This window comes from Thalassophryne amazonica, chromosome 7 (genome assembly GCF_902500255.1).
Source record: "Thalassophryne amazonica chromosome 7, fThaAma1.1, whole genome shotgun sequence".
Lineage (NCBI taxonomy): Eukaryota > Metazoa > Chordata > Actinopteri > Batrachoidiformes > Batrachoididae > Thalassophryne > Thalassophryne amazonica.
In genome coordinates, this window is record NC_047109.1 from 104734686 (window position 1) to 104751756 (window position 17071).

Below are 17071 nucleotides of genomic sequence, written 5' to 3' on the forward strand. Positions count from 1 at the left end.
GCACAAAAACAATAAAGTTTATCAGTTTAAACATTAAATATTTTGTCTTTGTGGTGTATTAAATTCAATATAGGTTGAAGAGGATTTGGAAATCATTGCATTCTGTTTTTCTTTACATTTTACACAACGTCCCAACTTCACTGGAACTGGGGTTGTATGCACAGATCTGATCACATGGGGGCCAGACAGTCTGATCGCACACAGCACGGGGAGGGGTCTGTCAGCTGATCACAGCACACTGACAGCTGGATGACAGACACAGAAACCACCACCAGTACAGTTATATAAATAATTACAACAATATCTACATACCAGTTACATAACAAATTACGAAAATTAATGACCACATAACACAGAGTGTCTGGGCACTGAATGGACAGGTGGGGGCGTGTCTGCTCAGAGCCGCGGCTGTAAAGACCTCTGCTCCTGCTCCGGGCTGTAACGCTGCACACAGCACAGCTCGTCCATGTCTTTGTTGAGTTCAGGCATTTTTCTGCACTGATTGTACGCCAGTGATTGTGATGTATTATTTATATCAACCCAGTGATATTCACTAATTACAGAGCACACATCAGCAGCGCAATGTGGTGCAGCTGCTCAGACTGTGTTCCTGCTCGAAGGACACTGTCGCGTGCACGAACCGTTGCACTGGGATCGTGCATGCCTGCCCGTCACGTGAAGTTTCATGGTTCACTAATACGAGCTGTGTTGCCATGAGTTGTACATATTCACACTATGTGTGAAGGCGCCCTAAGCAATGGTGTTTTCATGCCCTGTACCTTTAGTGCAGCCTCAGCTTCCTCAAGCGCTGGCCGAGCAGCTTCCAGTTTCTCCTCAGCAATGGCCTTGTCAGCTGAGATGCTGTCCACAATGGCTTGTGCCTTGTCCTTCACTTTCTGCACCTCCACTTTCACTTGCTCAGCTGCTTGGGCTTTTACTGTCACCTCCTTTAACACCTTAAAATACCCAAGAATGGGCAATGAATAAAGCGCATCACAACAAAAGTATTCATGCCTTCTTCAGCAAATGAAAAACTTTGTGTGGAAACATGCAAACATTTGTTTTATGTGCTTTCAACCCTTCATTACAAAGCCTTAAAGGAACTGATGATTGTGGTAATTGTTCAGCCCATTCATTAGTAGCAGAATATTCACTTTTTGAAAGGTTTATTTTGAGTGCAAGGATATATGGAATGTTGGATCGAGGGTCCCTGACATATAAAACAAGATCATCGGCATATAGCGAGACCAGTACCCAATCTCTCAATCCCCCTTATTCCTTTCTCAGCCTTTAAAACAATCAAAAGTGCTTCAGTAGCTAGTGAAAATAAGAGAAAGAAAGCTGACAACTTTGCTTTATTTACTTCTTTGTTTTTATCTAACAAAGATATGTTCTTGTTTAAGGAATTAAGTATCTTCTTTGAAAAAACACAGCCATACTCAGGGATCGTACCAACAACTCTTTGGTTATAAGAGACAACCTGTTCTAAAATGCATTCCTTCACATTTCAGGGCAAATGTGGAGAAAGTAGCACATTGAGGAATTTTTTTGTAAGATGTATAGTAGAAATTTTTACCAAACAGCACATTATTATTAAACCTGTCTAGGTATTATGAAATAGGTACAAGTATGATTGCTAGGATAGGGTCTAGCTCCCTCGTGACCATTAACTGGAATACGCAGGTATAGAAAATGAATGGATGATGGCACAGTGAGACACCTTTCTAGTGTTCGATTCAGTTCACTGGTTAGTTGCGTTTTGCAAGTATTTTCCATGTATTATTTTTATTCTAATTATCCTAGCTCATTCACTGCATTCTTGTGCTCATGCACATTAGTTCCTCATCACAGTATCTCTCTCCTGTGTTAGATTGTCTCTTGCGTTGTTACTCTATCGTCTCCTTGTTCCCTATAAGTAGTTTGACTTCCTTTGTTTGTTTTCCAGTTCCACATGTCTCTGCATTTCCACAGTTAATTGTTTGCTGGCCTTTATAACTGCTGACAGAGCATTCCCTCTTCACCCGATTGTCTAGCTTTATCCCTGTTGTTTAATGTCATTTCCTAGATGTTGCCTCTGTGTAACTGACCCATCCTGCCCGTTTTTATTTGATGAAGCTTGTCTGCATCTGCCATTCCTTGTTTTGGTCACCTGGTATGATGGCTCACTGTGTTTTGAACTTCTGCTTCTGTTTGTAGACATTTTTCTAAGCGCACCCTCTCAGGTTGGGCCAATCGTCTAGTTCTGGACCTGTGCCCAAGTCAGCAACCAAGCCAACTGTTTGCTAATCTACAGCTGAGGATTGTGGACTGTTTGCTAGTGCTTTCACGCTGCTTACTGGGACTGTTATAATAAAACTAGCTTTTACATACTATCACTGTTGTTCTCTGCATTGGGGTCATCTGTCCGTACCATTACCGTAGGAATTTTGTTTGCATGCGATTTAAACCTTGCTACTGAGTCCTGATGGCCACTAAGGCAACTATTACTTGTAACATTACACATATTCTGAACACACAGAAAGCACACACTGTCTTTTAACCCACCATATCAGCCTTGTCATTGGCCACCTGTAGCTCTTTCTCCTTCACCTCCAGCTCCTTACTGAGTGCTGCTACTGACTCTGATGCCTCTTTTAGCTTTTGAAGACCCGTGTTTATCCTAAACACACACACACACACACACACACACACACACACACACACACACACACACACACACACACACACACACACACACACCATTTAAAATCTTTGGTATTACTGTATATTACACAGCATTTCCATCTGCACCCAATGGAGGGTTTTGTAAAGTCACACATAATTTTCTTGCCTTTACCTGTCTGCCAGGTTCTGAACCGCAGACCTTTTCTCTTGATAGATGACCTTGTAGCTCTGGATGAAGGAAAGGTAGGATTTGGGGGTAACATGGGTGGAACGTCGATATCTAGAAAGAAATTAGATTACTTTAGATATATTTGATATATATATATTAAAAGTATTCATAAATGTTCAGTCATGTTTGGTCTGAAAATGTCCCAACTGTCATTTGACACTGTGTTGTTTATTTGTGATAGCCATGGTGAAGAGGAACTTTAGATCTGTGCTCAGAATAATTAACTCTTTGCTCCAGTTCCACACTGGAAAATCCAACTTGATAAATCTCAAAATAAGACAATTAACACATTTAATCTGTGTCTAAATTGCTGTCCATTGAAGCCACTTGTTAAAATTACTGTGTGTATTTTATAGTGAGCTCTTGATTAAATATCAAATTGCATCCTGACCTCAGTTAAAATGATGCACAGTGCTGTATGCTTACTATTTTTTTCTGATCTACTCACAGCAAATTAACTCATTCAGGTGTATTAGTCAATCAAAAAGTTGCAGATGTAAATGCACGTTAAGGTCTGTAAATATTTTAACAGTGACACAATTTTTGGAATTTTTTCCTCTGTACATCATCATAATGGAGTTAAAAATCAATCAAGATGTGCTTGTAGTGTAGACTTTCTGCTTAAAAAAAAAATCACATTAAATGTTTAGAAATTGCAACCATTTGTATAGATAATCCCTCCATTTTCAAATCCCATAAGTAATTAGACAAACAAAACTGTTTGCATTGCTTCATCTTGAATGTAAATAAAGCCCAAGACATATTCAGTGACTTGGAGATATTCATGTGTCCATCATCTGAATTGTCTAAAGAAAACCTGCTGTCAAACTCATAATTTATATTTTATTTAGTTTGTCCAATTACTTATGGCAAGCAGCACAGTGGATTTGTGTTTAGTACTCTTTCCCACCTTGTCCTTTCAGTGTGGATTTTTCATGTTCTCCATGTGTTCTTGTGGGTTCTTCCCACTTCCAAAGACATGCAGGTTAGATGAATTGGAAACTTGTGTGACAGTTTGTCTCTCTATATGTGGCCCTGCAATAAACTGGCATCCTGTCCAGGGTGAACCCAGCCTCTCACCCTATGGATGTTGGGATAGGCTCCAACCACCCCGTGACCCTTGATTGGAGTAAGTGGGTATAGAAAATGAATGAATTATGTAGACACTACACAGTAAATTTTTCAGAGTATAATGCACTCTACAGGGACTACAATGGATCTCATGCTGAATGCATGAGATCTCATGCATGGATATGATGCTGAGACCCTGATCCATGCATTTATCTCTTCTAGATTGGACTACTGCAATGTTCTATTTTCTGGTTTACCGCAGTCTAGCATTAGGGGTCTCCAATTGGTTCAAAATGCTGCAGCCAGACCTTTGACACGAAGCAGAAAATTCAACCACATTACACCCATTTTGGCATCCCTTCACTGGCTTCCTGTCCCAGTGAGATCAGATTTTAAGGTTCTGCTACTAACCTATAAAATTATTCATGGACTGGCACCTTCCTACCTAGCTGACCTAATTAAACCTTACGTACCGGCCCGGGCTTTACGTTCTCAGGGTGCAGGACTACTTTGTGTCCCTAAGGTGAATAAGAAGTCTGCGGGTCACAGAGCTTTCTCTTATCGTGCCCCTGTTCTGTGGAATGATCTCCCTGCGTCAACAAAACAGTCCGATTCTGTGGAGACTAAGTCCAGACTTAAGACGCACTTATTTTCCCTTTCATATGGCTAGCATATTGGTACAGTTTTGTTTTACGCTTTTTACTCTTTTAATTCATTTTATTAGTCATTGGAGCGGGCCGCGGCCTCAACTTTACCTAAATTCTGGGTCTTTTAGTGAAGTTTAGGGCTAGTGGCCGGCGATCACCTTAGTATTTCTCTGTTTTTCTTGTTGTTTAATGCTGACAAATTATACAGTATTTCTTGGCTTTCTGATGCCTGATTCTGTTTTCTCTCTGTTTAAGGTGCAGCTCCATCCAGAGATGGGAATTGTATTCGTGTTGGCAATCCTCCTGTCCTGTGCGCCAATAGCATTTCTTATATATTCGTCCGTGAATTGTTCTGTGAATTGTTCTGTAATTTATGTCTGTAGCATGGCCCAAGCAGAGTGTCACCCCTTTGAGTCTGGTCTGCTTGAGGTTTCTTTCTCATATTATCAGAGGGAGTTTTTCCTTACCATTGTTGCTCTGGGGGTTGGTAAGGTTAGACCTTACCTGTGTGAAGCGCTTTGAGGCAACTCTGTTGTGATTTGGTGCTATATAAATGAAAATAAATAGAAAAATTGAAAAATCTCACTCCAACAAGAGGTAAATAAACTCTATTATAGGGTAAAATCAGCTCCGTTGTCTTGTCAAATCAAGTTTTTCAACTGCAATAATAACTGTGATAGAGTTTAATTAACTCTATTTAGAGTTGAAACAAATGTAGTCCCGGCAGAGTTTATTTTGTGTTGCAAAATTTAATGAGTAGGTATTGAGATGGTTATAATTCCAAAATGGTTAATACAATATTTTTGTTCAACTCTATGAATTAAATCTAATATAAGTGACAAGCAAAGCTAGATTTTTTTTTTATTTTTCAGTCCAGGTTCATTATGGTGGTGTACAGAAGTAAAATAAGAGAAACTGGAACTGTACCTATGGACCAGATTAGATGTGAGCAGAAGGTTAAAACCACTGCAGCAGAATGATGGTGTGGTGTGTTAACTTTGAATACTGTTTGATGTGAACACTCACGTCTTGTACTCAGTGATCATTTACACAGTCTAATATCACTGGAACAACTTATTTTTGCTCTGTGACATTTATGTTGCCTCACAGGACAAACAGAGACAATGTTTAACAGAGTGTGTGTGTGTGTGTGTGCAAGTGAGTGAGTGAGTGAGTGAGTGAGTGAGTGAGTGAGTGAGTGAGTGAGTGAGTGAGTGAGTGAGTGAGTGAGTGAGTGAGTGAGTGAGTGAGTGAGTGAGTGAGTGAGACACTGCACCTCTGAAAGTAGTCCACACACTTTTCTGCCACGCCGTCCTGGAAGGAGCCCATGCACTGGACCACCTCACCTTTCACCTGGGAGGAGCAGTCTATGTCATAGACTGACAGGAAGTGCTCTGATACTAAAAGAACACAAAGATCGACAGACAAAGGAGCAATGACTTATTTTGGGGAAAATCAACAAATACACTTATGTTTGATCTAATTTAAAAAATTGCATCCTAATACATCTCTTATAATAAAATGTGTGTCATACTTCTTTTTTTCAGTCAATAAGCATCAGGACTTAATATGAAAAATAACATCTCACAATTCTGTAAAACCAAACTGACACCTTAAATGAGTGTGGCAAAGTGAGCTGTGCTGTTATGCAAAAGTATGATTCCCATAACCCTAATCAATTCCCAAATAACATTCTTAACACGTATTAAAGTAAGAATAATTTATGTCCACATAAAAAGTTATGCTGGGATTTACTGTTGTGTGTGACGCTGGGTGCCAGTAATAACTAGGTATTGTTTTCACTGTGTGCCTTTGGACAGGATAATTCAAATATGGCTGGACAGACTTCCTTCAAACTTACTGGGAATATTACTTGGAGAGATATCTACATATGATTACTTGCTGAAGTAGTTTGATCAAAGGTCAAGGAAAACATGACCAAAAAACATTTTTTTGTATTTCCCAACAACCGAGAAACCTAGCCAGATGACCTAAATCATATATTGATTAGCAACATATTTGTGACTGATTGTCATGAATGACTTCATAATGAAGTCACACATAAGGCTCATGATGAAGTCATACATGGTGATAAACACGATTCCGGACATTTGTATATTTACTTATACATCTACATTGTGGTGTGTAAAGTGTGAACCCTCTGAAGCCTCTCATTCATTTTCTCTTGATTTTCATTGATAAGCATACCAACAGTAAGAACTAATGTGGATTTTGAGCATTGCAGCAGCAATTACCACATCAACACACACTGAAAGAGTTAAAAGTATACCTGCAACAAGAGCATCTTTTGGCCAGCGGCTGAACCAGTCCATGGTGCAACCAGATATCAGTGCAGGAAACTTTAACGCTCGGTTGCGGAACTTTTCTCCAACAGGAGAGAAGCACAGGACAACATGGAGATTATGTCGGACCCGTGACATAAAGTACTCATACAGGTTTTCATTAGTAGGTGGTCGTTTGGGAAACTCTCGCTTCATGACAGGAATGAGATCATTGAGAATTTCATCAATCTCCTCACGTGTGAACAGGCTGGACACCTGAGGACAAAGATATATATTCACATTCAGTCAGAACTTCATTTATCCACCTGTCTTTGTTGATGCATTGTGCGTGATTGTGGACTGTAAAACTAAAGTCAATTGGGTAAGAAGTGATAATGAGAAGAATAAAAACTGTTTATGATCAACATATTTCAGAAAGTGAGCTTATAAACAGCGGTATTTGGTGATGGGTGAGCGTGCCATGTCTGCAGATCTGTATCAACGAATGCCAATGTGTAGTGTGTGCACACGTCATGCCCCTTGTATGTATATTATGTGTATAACAAATGTCAGTTACAGTAGACAGACATACTGCAATATGATTCATGTTTCCATACAAATTGACAGACACCAACAGGATGCAGCAGCTAGTTAATGTGTGAACAGTTTTCAGTTTTGTCAACATGATATATACAAAATCACCTGCCACAAGCAACTTGCAGGAATTTGCAAATGCAGGATTTTTGATTTGAGATAATAATGAGAATTAAAAACTCTTCAACATATGAAATAATAACACATTGGCTTGAACTGTTGATGTGAATAATTTTGATCATGATTATCATGAAAATGTCTTATTTCTCCCCTTTCCTAATTCTTCATATCATAATCGCTTGAGTCCATCGGACCCTTTATGAAAACACTATGCAGTTCATACAACCAAAGTTTGTGATGGCATCACGAAAAGTAATTTAATCTATTAGTTCATGATACTTTCATGAAATGGAGTTGATTTTTGTAATGGAAACACAAAATATGGTTATGATTAAGATTGGGTTAGGATTAAGGTTAAGGTTAGGGTTAAAATTAGTGGATAAAGGGTGATCGCGTCATTAAAATGTAATACATTTTCTGGCAATATCACCCCCCCTCCAAAAAACAAAACAAAACAAAAAAAAAAACATGAGACTGGGTTATAAATGGTAAATGGACTGCATTTATATAGCGCTTTTCCATCTGCATCAGACACTCTAAGCGCTTTACAAATAATACTTCACATTTACCCCGATGTGGGGGTGCTGCCATACACGGCGCTCACTACACACCGGGAGCAATAGGGGATTAAAGACCTTGCCCAAGGGTCCTTAGTGATTTTCCAGTCAGGCTGGGTTAGGTTTATAATGGTAGATGTCTAATTCTGGAGAAACTAAAATTGGCTTGTTGGAGAACATTTACTCGGTGAAAGGAACAAAATCGAAACCAGAAGCTTAAAATTTTTAAATGGAAATAATTAGCTAGCTCCAGTTAGGCAAAACAATGTGCCCAGAATAGCCTAGCTTGTAAATGGTGCATTAGCAATACAGCACAATATATGTTATATCAACAGAAATAAGAAGGCACACACTGCTATGGCATCTAATTTGATTCTAACTAAATTTGCAAACAAAAATTTAAGGTGGATCCCAAAATTGGCAATATTAAAATACCAAATTTGCTGAATACTGAAGCCCTGACCATCTGCCATGTTACTTTTGCATGAAATGACCTCACAGTAAACAGCTAACTTTTCTCTTTTTTGTTGCCCTCATGTCTCTCACCATCTCTCACAAACTGTCACCCCAGCTCTTAGAAACATCAGCAACTTCTCACTCTGCTTCTCTCATATCACATGAATCTCTCACCTCCACACAAACATCCTGACACCACCGCCACTCTCCCCTGTTCTATTTACCTCCCGGGTACAACAGCTGCAGCTAAAACTGCTCTTGGTGGGGAGGCAGAGAAAGGGTGGCAGAAGAGTGAGGGAATGAAGTGGGAGAGAGAGGATGGCAATAAGATGACAAAAAGATAATCTGTTTGTGGATTTGTTGCCATCAACGTAAAAATGCAACAATTTTGGCTTGATTTACAAAAGGTTTGAAAAGAATAGAATAGAAACTTTATTGTCACTGCACATATACAACAAATCTTGTCCTCTGCATTTAAGCCATCCTAATTACAGTTGGACACAATCCAACGACTAGGAGCAGTGGGCAGCCACAGTCCGGTGCCCAGGGAAACAATTCCTGATGTAGAGGCGCTGCTTTGGTCAGGGGCAGAGAAAGGAGCAGACCCTAAATAAGCATGTTTTTTGACTGTGGGAGGAAACCGGAGGAAACCCACACAGACATGAAGAGAACACACAAACTCCTCAGAGAAAGTGTGGGAGGTGATCCCACAACCTTCTTGTTGTAAGGCACCAGTGCTAACCGCTAATCCACCGTGCCGCCCGTTTGCATGTGTAAAAACGTGTAAACACCATTGCACCTGCATGTTGAGATTTCCGAACACAGCACAACGAGGACATCTTCTGTCAAATGTGCAAAATAGTGTGTATTGTCCATTTAGTGTGTTTGCCTCTTTGAAACTGCAATTTGGGGTTTGTCCACCCGAGTGTTCAAAATTCTGTTTGCAAACATACAAATGGATTGATGCTTGCACACACAACACAATTTATCACGGTCAAAAGGAAATTTAGCAGGTGTTGACTGCATCTGTAATTTGCAAGTTTGAAACCTTGTCGTTAACTGAGTGCATTTGACAGAATGCTGTTCAACAATTCTGTTCCAGCACAAACACTGCACAGAATAAAAAATAAATAACAAAACACTGGTAGACACACAGATACACAGCTGTGCACACAGGATGCACATTGTATGAATACGCTCATGCGCAGGCTATTCCAAAACACAAAAAGTAATTTCTTTCAGCTTCTCTCTTTTCAATTAGGGTCACCACAGTGAATGTGATATGGATCTCCATGTTGATTTGACACGTTTTATGCCGGATGCCCTTCCTGAAGCAACTCCACATTATTACAACAAACAAACAAAAAGCCAGACAGACATTTATTTAATGTTCCATCCATGATACCTTATGGTGAATACTTATGCTGTGTTCTGCCGGTGGAACAAACAGAGAACTGTGCACATAGGGGCCTTTGTGCATTTTTTTTAAACTTTCTTTCTTTTTATTGGCAGTGCACAAACATGCTCAGTTATGTTGCAGTTTGTGCGAACAAAGGCATATAACTGGAAGTCACAAATATAACTGAACTGCCGTCTATGTCACTTTCCTTCACATTTATTCTTAGTATAAAACCTGCAAAACTCAACTCAGTGCACAAATGTTTGGACTAACCAAGCAATTTAGCACTTATCTGGGATCTTATTAAATCAGGTCCTTAATGCTTTAATTTCAAGAGAAAAAAACAAATGACAAAAAAAAAAAAAACCCTGGCATTTCACACATATAAGATTTATGTAACAATGGAGGTAGTAAAGGCACCCCCCCCCCAAAACAAAATACTGTTGATTTGTTTCCCCTTTAAAATGCATATGTCGCGGACATGAATGAGTGAAGCTCGTCAGCATCTCATCATGTCATTTCGGTCCTTCAGACTTTATTTTGAGTAAATGCTTCAGGGGAGCATTAGCATGGCAAAAACCTTTCAGCTTCCTTATTTTGCCTTACAGCTTCTGGAGGGGGCTCTGCCCACCATACTCCCCACCTTTTAAAGCATTTTTCTTTTTTTGCTTTTCAGCTGACCCCCCAATTACAGCCCTCTTAACCCCCTGACACTATAAGCATTTTTTAAATGTAGATGTAAATTAATATTTAAAGTTTTCAGCTAGTTGACAGTAGGGCTGTACAATATGGCCAAATTATCATTTCTCAATATTGTCATATAAACTGTCATGTAAATGTCACTTACGAGGTCTGTTAGAAAAGTATCCGACCTTATTATTTTTTTCAAAAACCATATGGATTTGAATCACGTGTGATTACATCAGACATGCTTGAACCCTCGTGGGCATACGAGAGTTTTTTCACGCCTGTCGGTTACGTCATTTCCCTGTGGGCAGTCTTTGAGTGAGGAGTGGCCCACCCTCTCGTCGATTTTTTCATTGTTTAGGAATGGCTCAGAGACTGCTGCTTTGTTTGATAAAAAATTTTTCAAAAACTGTAAGGCACAACTGCTGGTTTTCGGTAAAAATTTTAACGGCTGATGAGAGATTTTAGTCTGTAAGTGTCGCTTTAAGGACGGCCCACGGCGCCTGATGGCGATCTGCACTCTGAGGCGGCGTCGTCTCGCTGTTTCAAGTCCCAAAAACCAGTTTTATTTGTTATTATTTATCGTCCACCTAGTCGTTACTGTGAGTTTCTCTGCGAATTTTCAGACCTTTTGTCTGACTTAGTGCTTAGCTCAGATAAGATAATTATAGTGGGCGATTTTAACATCCACACAGATGCTGAGAATGACAGCCTCAACACTGCATTTAATCTATTATTAGACTCAATTGGCTTTGCTCAAAATGTAAATGAGTCCACCCACCACTTTAATCATATCTTAGATCTTGTTCTGACTTATGGTATGGAAATTGAAGACTTAACAGTATTCCCTGAAAACTCCCTTCTGTCTGATCATTTCTTAATAACATTTACATTTACTCTGATGGACTACCCAGCAGTGGGGAATAAGTTTCATTACACTAGAAGTCTTTCAGAAAGCACTGTAACTAGGTTTAAGGATATGATTCCTTCTTTATGTTCTCTAATGCCATATACCAACACAGTGCAGAGTAGCTACCTAAACTCTGTAAGTGAGATAGAGTATCTCATCAATAGTTTTACATCCTCATTGAAGACAACTTTGGATGCTGTAGCTCCTCTGAAAAAGAGAGCTTTAAATCAGAACTGCCTGACTCCGTGGTATAACTCATAAACTTGCAGCTTAAAGCAGATAACCTGTAAGTTGGAGAGGAAATGGCATCTCACTCATTTAGAAGATCTTCACTTAGCCTGGAAAAAGAGTCTGTTGCTCTATATAAAAGCCCTCTGTAAAGCTAGGACATCTTACTACTCATCACCAATTGAAGAAAATAAGAACAACCCCAGGTTTCTTTTCAGCACTGTAGCCAGGCTGACAAAGAGTCAGAGTTCTATTGAGCCGAGTATTCCTTTAACTTTAACTAGTAATGACTTCATGACTTTCTTTGCTAATGAAATTTTAACTATTAGAGAACAAATTACTCATAACCATCCCAAAGATGTATCGTTATCTTTGGCTGCTTTCAGTGATACCGGTATTTGGTTAGACTTTCTCTCCGATTGATCTGAGTTATTTTCATTAGTTACTTCATCCAAACCATCAACATGTCTATTAGACCCCATTCCTACCAGGCTGCTCAAGGAAGCCCTACCATTATTTAATGCTTCGATCTTAAATATGATCAATCTATCTTTATTAGTTGGCTATGTACCACAGGCTTTTAAGGTGGAAGTAATTAAACCATTACTTAAAAAGCCATCACTTGACCCAGCTATCTTAGCTAATTATAGGCCAATCTCCAACCTTCCTTTTCTCTCAAAAATTCTTGAAAGGGTAGTTGTAAAACAGCTAACTGATCATCTGCAGAGGAATGGTCTATTTGAAGAGTTTCTGTCAGGTTTTAGAATTCATCATAGTACAGAAACAGCATTAGTGAAGGTTACAAATGATCTTCTTATGGCCTCAGACAGTGGACTCATCTCTGTGCTTGTTCTGTTAGACCTCAGTGCTGCTTTTGATACTGTTGACCATAAAATTTTATTACAGAGATTAGAGCATGCCATAGGTATTAAAGGCACGGCGCTGCGGTGGTTTGAATCATATTTATCTAACAGATTACAATTTGTTCATGTAAATGGGGAATCTTCTTCACAGACTAAGGTTAATTATGGAGTTCCACAACGTTCTGTGTTAGGACCAATTTTATTCACTTTATACATGCTTCCCTTAGGCAGTATTATTAGACGGCATTGCTTAAATTTTCATTGTTACGCAGATGATACCCAGCTTTATCTATCCATGAAGCCAGAGGACACACACCAATTAGCTAAACTGCAGGATTGTCTTACAGACATAAAGACATGGATGACCTCTAATTTCCTGCTTTTAAACTCAGATAAAACTGAAGTTATTGTACTTGGCCCCACAAATCTTAGAAACATGGTGTCTAACCAGATCCTTACTCTGGATGGCATTACCCTGACCTCTAGTAATACTGTGAGAAATCTTGGAGTCATTTTTGATCAGGATATGTCATTCAATGCGTATATTAAACAAATATGTAGGACTGCTTTTTTGCATTCACGCAATATCTCTAAAATTAGAAAGGTCTTATCTCAGAATGATGCTGAAAAACTAATTCATGCATTTATTTCCTCTATGCTGGACTATTGTAATTCATTATTATCTGGTTGTCCTAAAAGGTCCCTGAAAAGCCTTCTGTTAATTCAAAATGCTGCAGCTAGAGTAATAACGGGGACTATAGTACCATATCACCCCAATAGAGCGCTTCGCTCTCAGACTGCAGGCTTACTTGTAGTTCCTAAGGTTTGTAAGAGTAGAATGGGAGGCAGAGCCTTCAGCTTTCAGGCTCCTCTCCTGTGGAACCAGCTCCCAATTCAGATCAGGGAGACAGACACCCTCTCTACTTTTAAGATTAGGCTTAAAACTTTCCTTTTTGCTAAAGCTTATAGTTAGGGCTGGATCAGGTGACCCTGAACCATTCCTTAGTTATGCTGCTATAGACGTAGACTGCTGGGGGGTTCCCGTGATGCACTGAGTGTTTCTTTCTCTTTTTGCTCTGTATGCACCACTCTGCATTTAATCATTAGTGATTGATCTCTGCTCCCCTCCACAGCATGTCTTTTTCCTGGTTCTCTCCCTCAGCCCCAACCAGTCCCAGCAGAACCTGCCCCTCCTTGAGCCTGGTTCTGCTGGAGGTTTCTTCCTGTTAAAAGGGAGTTTTTCCTTGCCTTACAATATAAAGCGCCTTGGGGCAACTGTTTGCTGTGATTTGGCGCTATATAAATAAAATTGATTGATTCATTGATTGATTTCAAACTGAAAACTTCCACATTTCAGGCTCTGTTCACCCAGGTCATCGTCAGAGAACAGAGAAGTTTCAGAGGAAGTCGGCATGAGGAGTTTATGCGGACATTCCACTGTTAAAGGTGATTTTGTAATGAAAGAACGTGCGGGCAGATTCGCATGTCGGGCCGGACCCGACCGCGGGGGGTCGCGGCAGGAAAAACACCTCCGTTGGAAACCTTAACGGACAAGTTGGAACATGCCCAGCTGTTAAACAATTTCTCAGATACTCACTTGTTGAAATCCATCAAAAGCCGCCTGAATTTTACAAATGGTTTTCAACACGGAGGTGTTTTTCCTGTCGCGGCGCAGACGGATTTGCGTCGTTGTCACGGAACCGACTCGGCGAATTTGCCCGCACGTTCTTTCATTACAAAATCTCCTTTAACAGTGGAATGTCCGCATAAACTCCTCATGTCGACTTCTTCTGAAACTTCTCTGTTCTCTGACGACGTCCTGGGTGAACAGAGCCTTAAATTAGGAAGTTTTCAGCTCGAAACAGCCAGACGGATGCCACCTCCGACCGCGCCGCGCCGATCCGCTTTGTGAGCTGTCCTTAAAGCGAAAGAAACTCCACAACCTCTCATCAGCCGTTAAACTTTTCACCGAAAACCAGCAGAATTTCTCGAATAGTGTCCACTCGGATATCCCTCACAGGCCCTGAAAAAATTTTGATAAAGCAATGCGCGCCGTCTCCAGCAGCGTCTCAGACAAAGGATTTCAGCCGAGAGGGCTGGACCAGTCAAAGCCTGCCCACAGGCGAATGACGTCACCGACACGTGTGAAAAAACTCACACATGCGCACAAGGGTTCAAGCATGTCTGGTGTAATCGCACGTGATTCAAATCCATATAGTTTTTTTTTATAAAACTGTCGGTTTCTTTTCTAATAGACCTCGTATATACATGGTGTCCATATTCTTGAGCCCCTTAGGTGGGTAGGGAGAGTTCCCATGGGATAAAAAAGCTTTTCAACCTACCATCCCTAGTTATCAAGACCAGGCACCTAAGTGACTCTACTCTCTCTCTCTTTTTTTTTTTTCTTTTTTTTTGTTTAAGATATTTCTTAGACACTAACACTAGTAGAGTTCTACCTTAGATTTGGAACGAATAATAGAAGATATACCTTACTGAATTTTCATATCAATATGATATACGATATGACTATGATTTCACACAAAGTGCAGCAACAGTGAAAATTAAACATTCTTAAACAAAACAGTAATAATACCACACTCATTTTGCACTCATCATAAGGTTAGGATACTGTGCCCTCCAAAAGGATTGGAACACTTGTAATTTCACACATTTTAATTTGTTTATGCCATTTCAAATACAAGAAATACAAAAAATAAAGAACAAAAATTATCTTAAATTATCTTCCTCAAAATCAAACTGAAAGCAAATCTCTAAAACTTGATAAAACCTGTAAATAATAATCAGTTTTATTGCCAGTTTTCTTTAGACAAGTAAGGGGATAGAAACATGAACATTTCCAAGTCACTAAATATGTCTTGGACTTTACATCAATTATGAATAAATACAAAAGTTACTTTCACCAAAACATCAAATCTAGGCTTTCATCAAAAAAAATGTACTTTCTGTCAAATTGTAGCTGAACTTTCAGGTCTTCTTTTTAAGAAAATCCTCCTTTACACCACTTCATCAGGAAGCTGGATTGTATATTTTTAATTCATTTATATCAAGTTGTAGAGATTTGCTTTCAGTTTGAGTTAAGGAAGATAATTTTAGGAAAAAAAATGTATTTGAAATGGAATAAACAAATTTAAATGTGCGAAATACCAAGTGTTCCAATACTTTTGAGGGCAAGTGAGAAACAGTGAGGCGCAGCATCTTATATCTCATATATAGTGCAGCAGATAAGAGAATATTTAGAGTGGAATCCTGCAAATGGTGATACAAACATCAAATCTGGCACAAATAATCCATAGACATTAACTCTTTTGAAAAAACTGATCGGCCATTTGAATTTTAAATAGGCAGCCAGGTAGGGATCAACTGAAGAATTGCACACGGGTCAAAATTAAAAGATGCTCCAATCATATAGAAAACTGCACCACATCATTTGCCACAAATATTCCAAAAAGGTATAGTTTGGACAATCTGTGACTGAATGTTATGGAGTTATGAGGTAAAATCAGCAAGAATGGTGACAAAGGTCAGTTTCAATTTGTACAGTGGTCAAAAGTTAAAGTGGCTCCACTAATTTTGCTCCAGCTGTATTTGTGCTGAATTTGATGCTTGTATCATCGTTTGAAGGATTGTTTCAGTTATCTGCTGCACTAATAAGCCAACAGAGCATGAACCAGTTGCTGTCTGTTAGCTTAAACATGTGTATATAAGGCAACCAAAATTAAAGGAGAAATGCTGCTTTTAACAACCTGGACCTCATTTCTGGCATAAAATATGGTCGTTTACTCACCAATATAAGTTTGGTGTGATTAGAAGTCCATGGTTCAAACGACGTGTTAGGTTCAAATCTGGAGCAAACATTTTTCTTCTTCTGCTAAGGTGGATTAGAACTTTTTGTGGTACACAGCACTAACTACTGGACAGGAGAAACCTAGCAGGCAATGTGACTCACTGATTTAAAAATGCAGGTCTTTCAACCAGATGTGTGGTGCCATGACATGTGGTGGGTAGGGAGAGTTCCCATGGGATAAAAAAGCTTTTTAACCTACAATCCCTGGTTCTCAAGACCAGGCACCTAAGTGGCTCTACTCTACTCTTTTCTACTCTCCTATTTTACTCTTCCTTTTTAGATATTTAGATATACCTTTGTATACTGGCATAGTTACACCTTAGAATTGGAATATAATATATAAGATATACCTTACTGAGTTTTCATGTCAATCATCTGTGTCCAATCAGATTTCAGGGGAGTCCAGTGAGCTAGAGCCTCTGCTCTAGCTCCACCCATGCCAGGAAGTGTTCAACAATGGATATTTCCTGTTTCACTGTGACTGAGAATTCAGCACTTC

The 17071-nt window shown here is 39.4% G+C and overlaps 1 protein-coding gene across 1 annotated transcript in view; it reads right to left on the reverse strand.

Moving 5' to 3' along the window:
* The window catches only part of dnah5 (dynein, axonemal, heavy chain 5), a 366123-nt gene that overhangs the window by 146577 nt on the left and 202475 nt on the right, over positions 1–17071 (reverse strand). Inside the window, exons 60-64 of the mRNA XM_034175262.1 lie at positions 6902–7169; positions 5888–6011; positions 2837–2944; positions 2545–2659; positions 780–956 (exon numbers count right to left, since the gene is read on the reverse strand). Coding sequence (XP_034031153.1) covers positions 780–956; positions 2545–2659; positions 2837–2944; positions 5888–6011; positions 6902–7169 — 792 coding nt within the window. The remainder of the gene's footprint in view (positions 1–779; positions 957–2544; positions 2660–2836; positions 2945–5887; positions 6012–6901; positions 7170–17071) is intronic.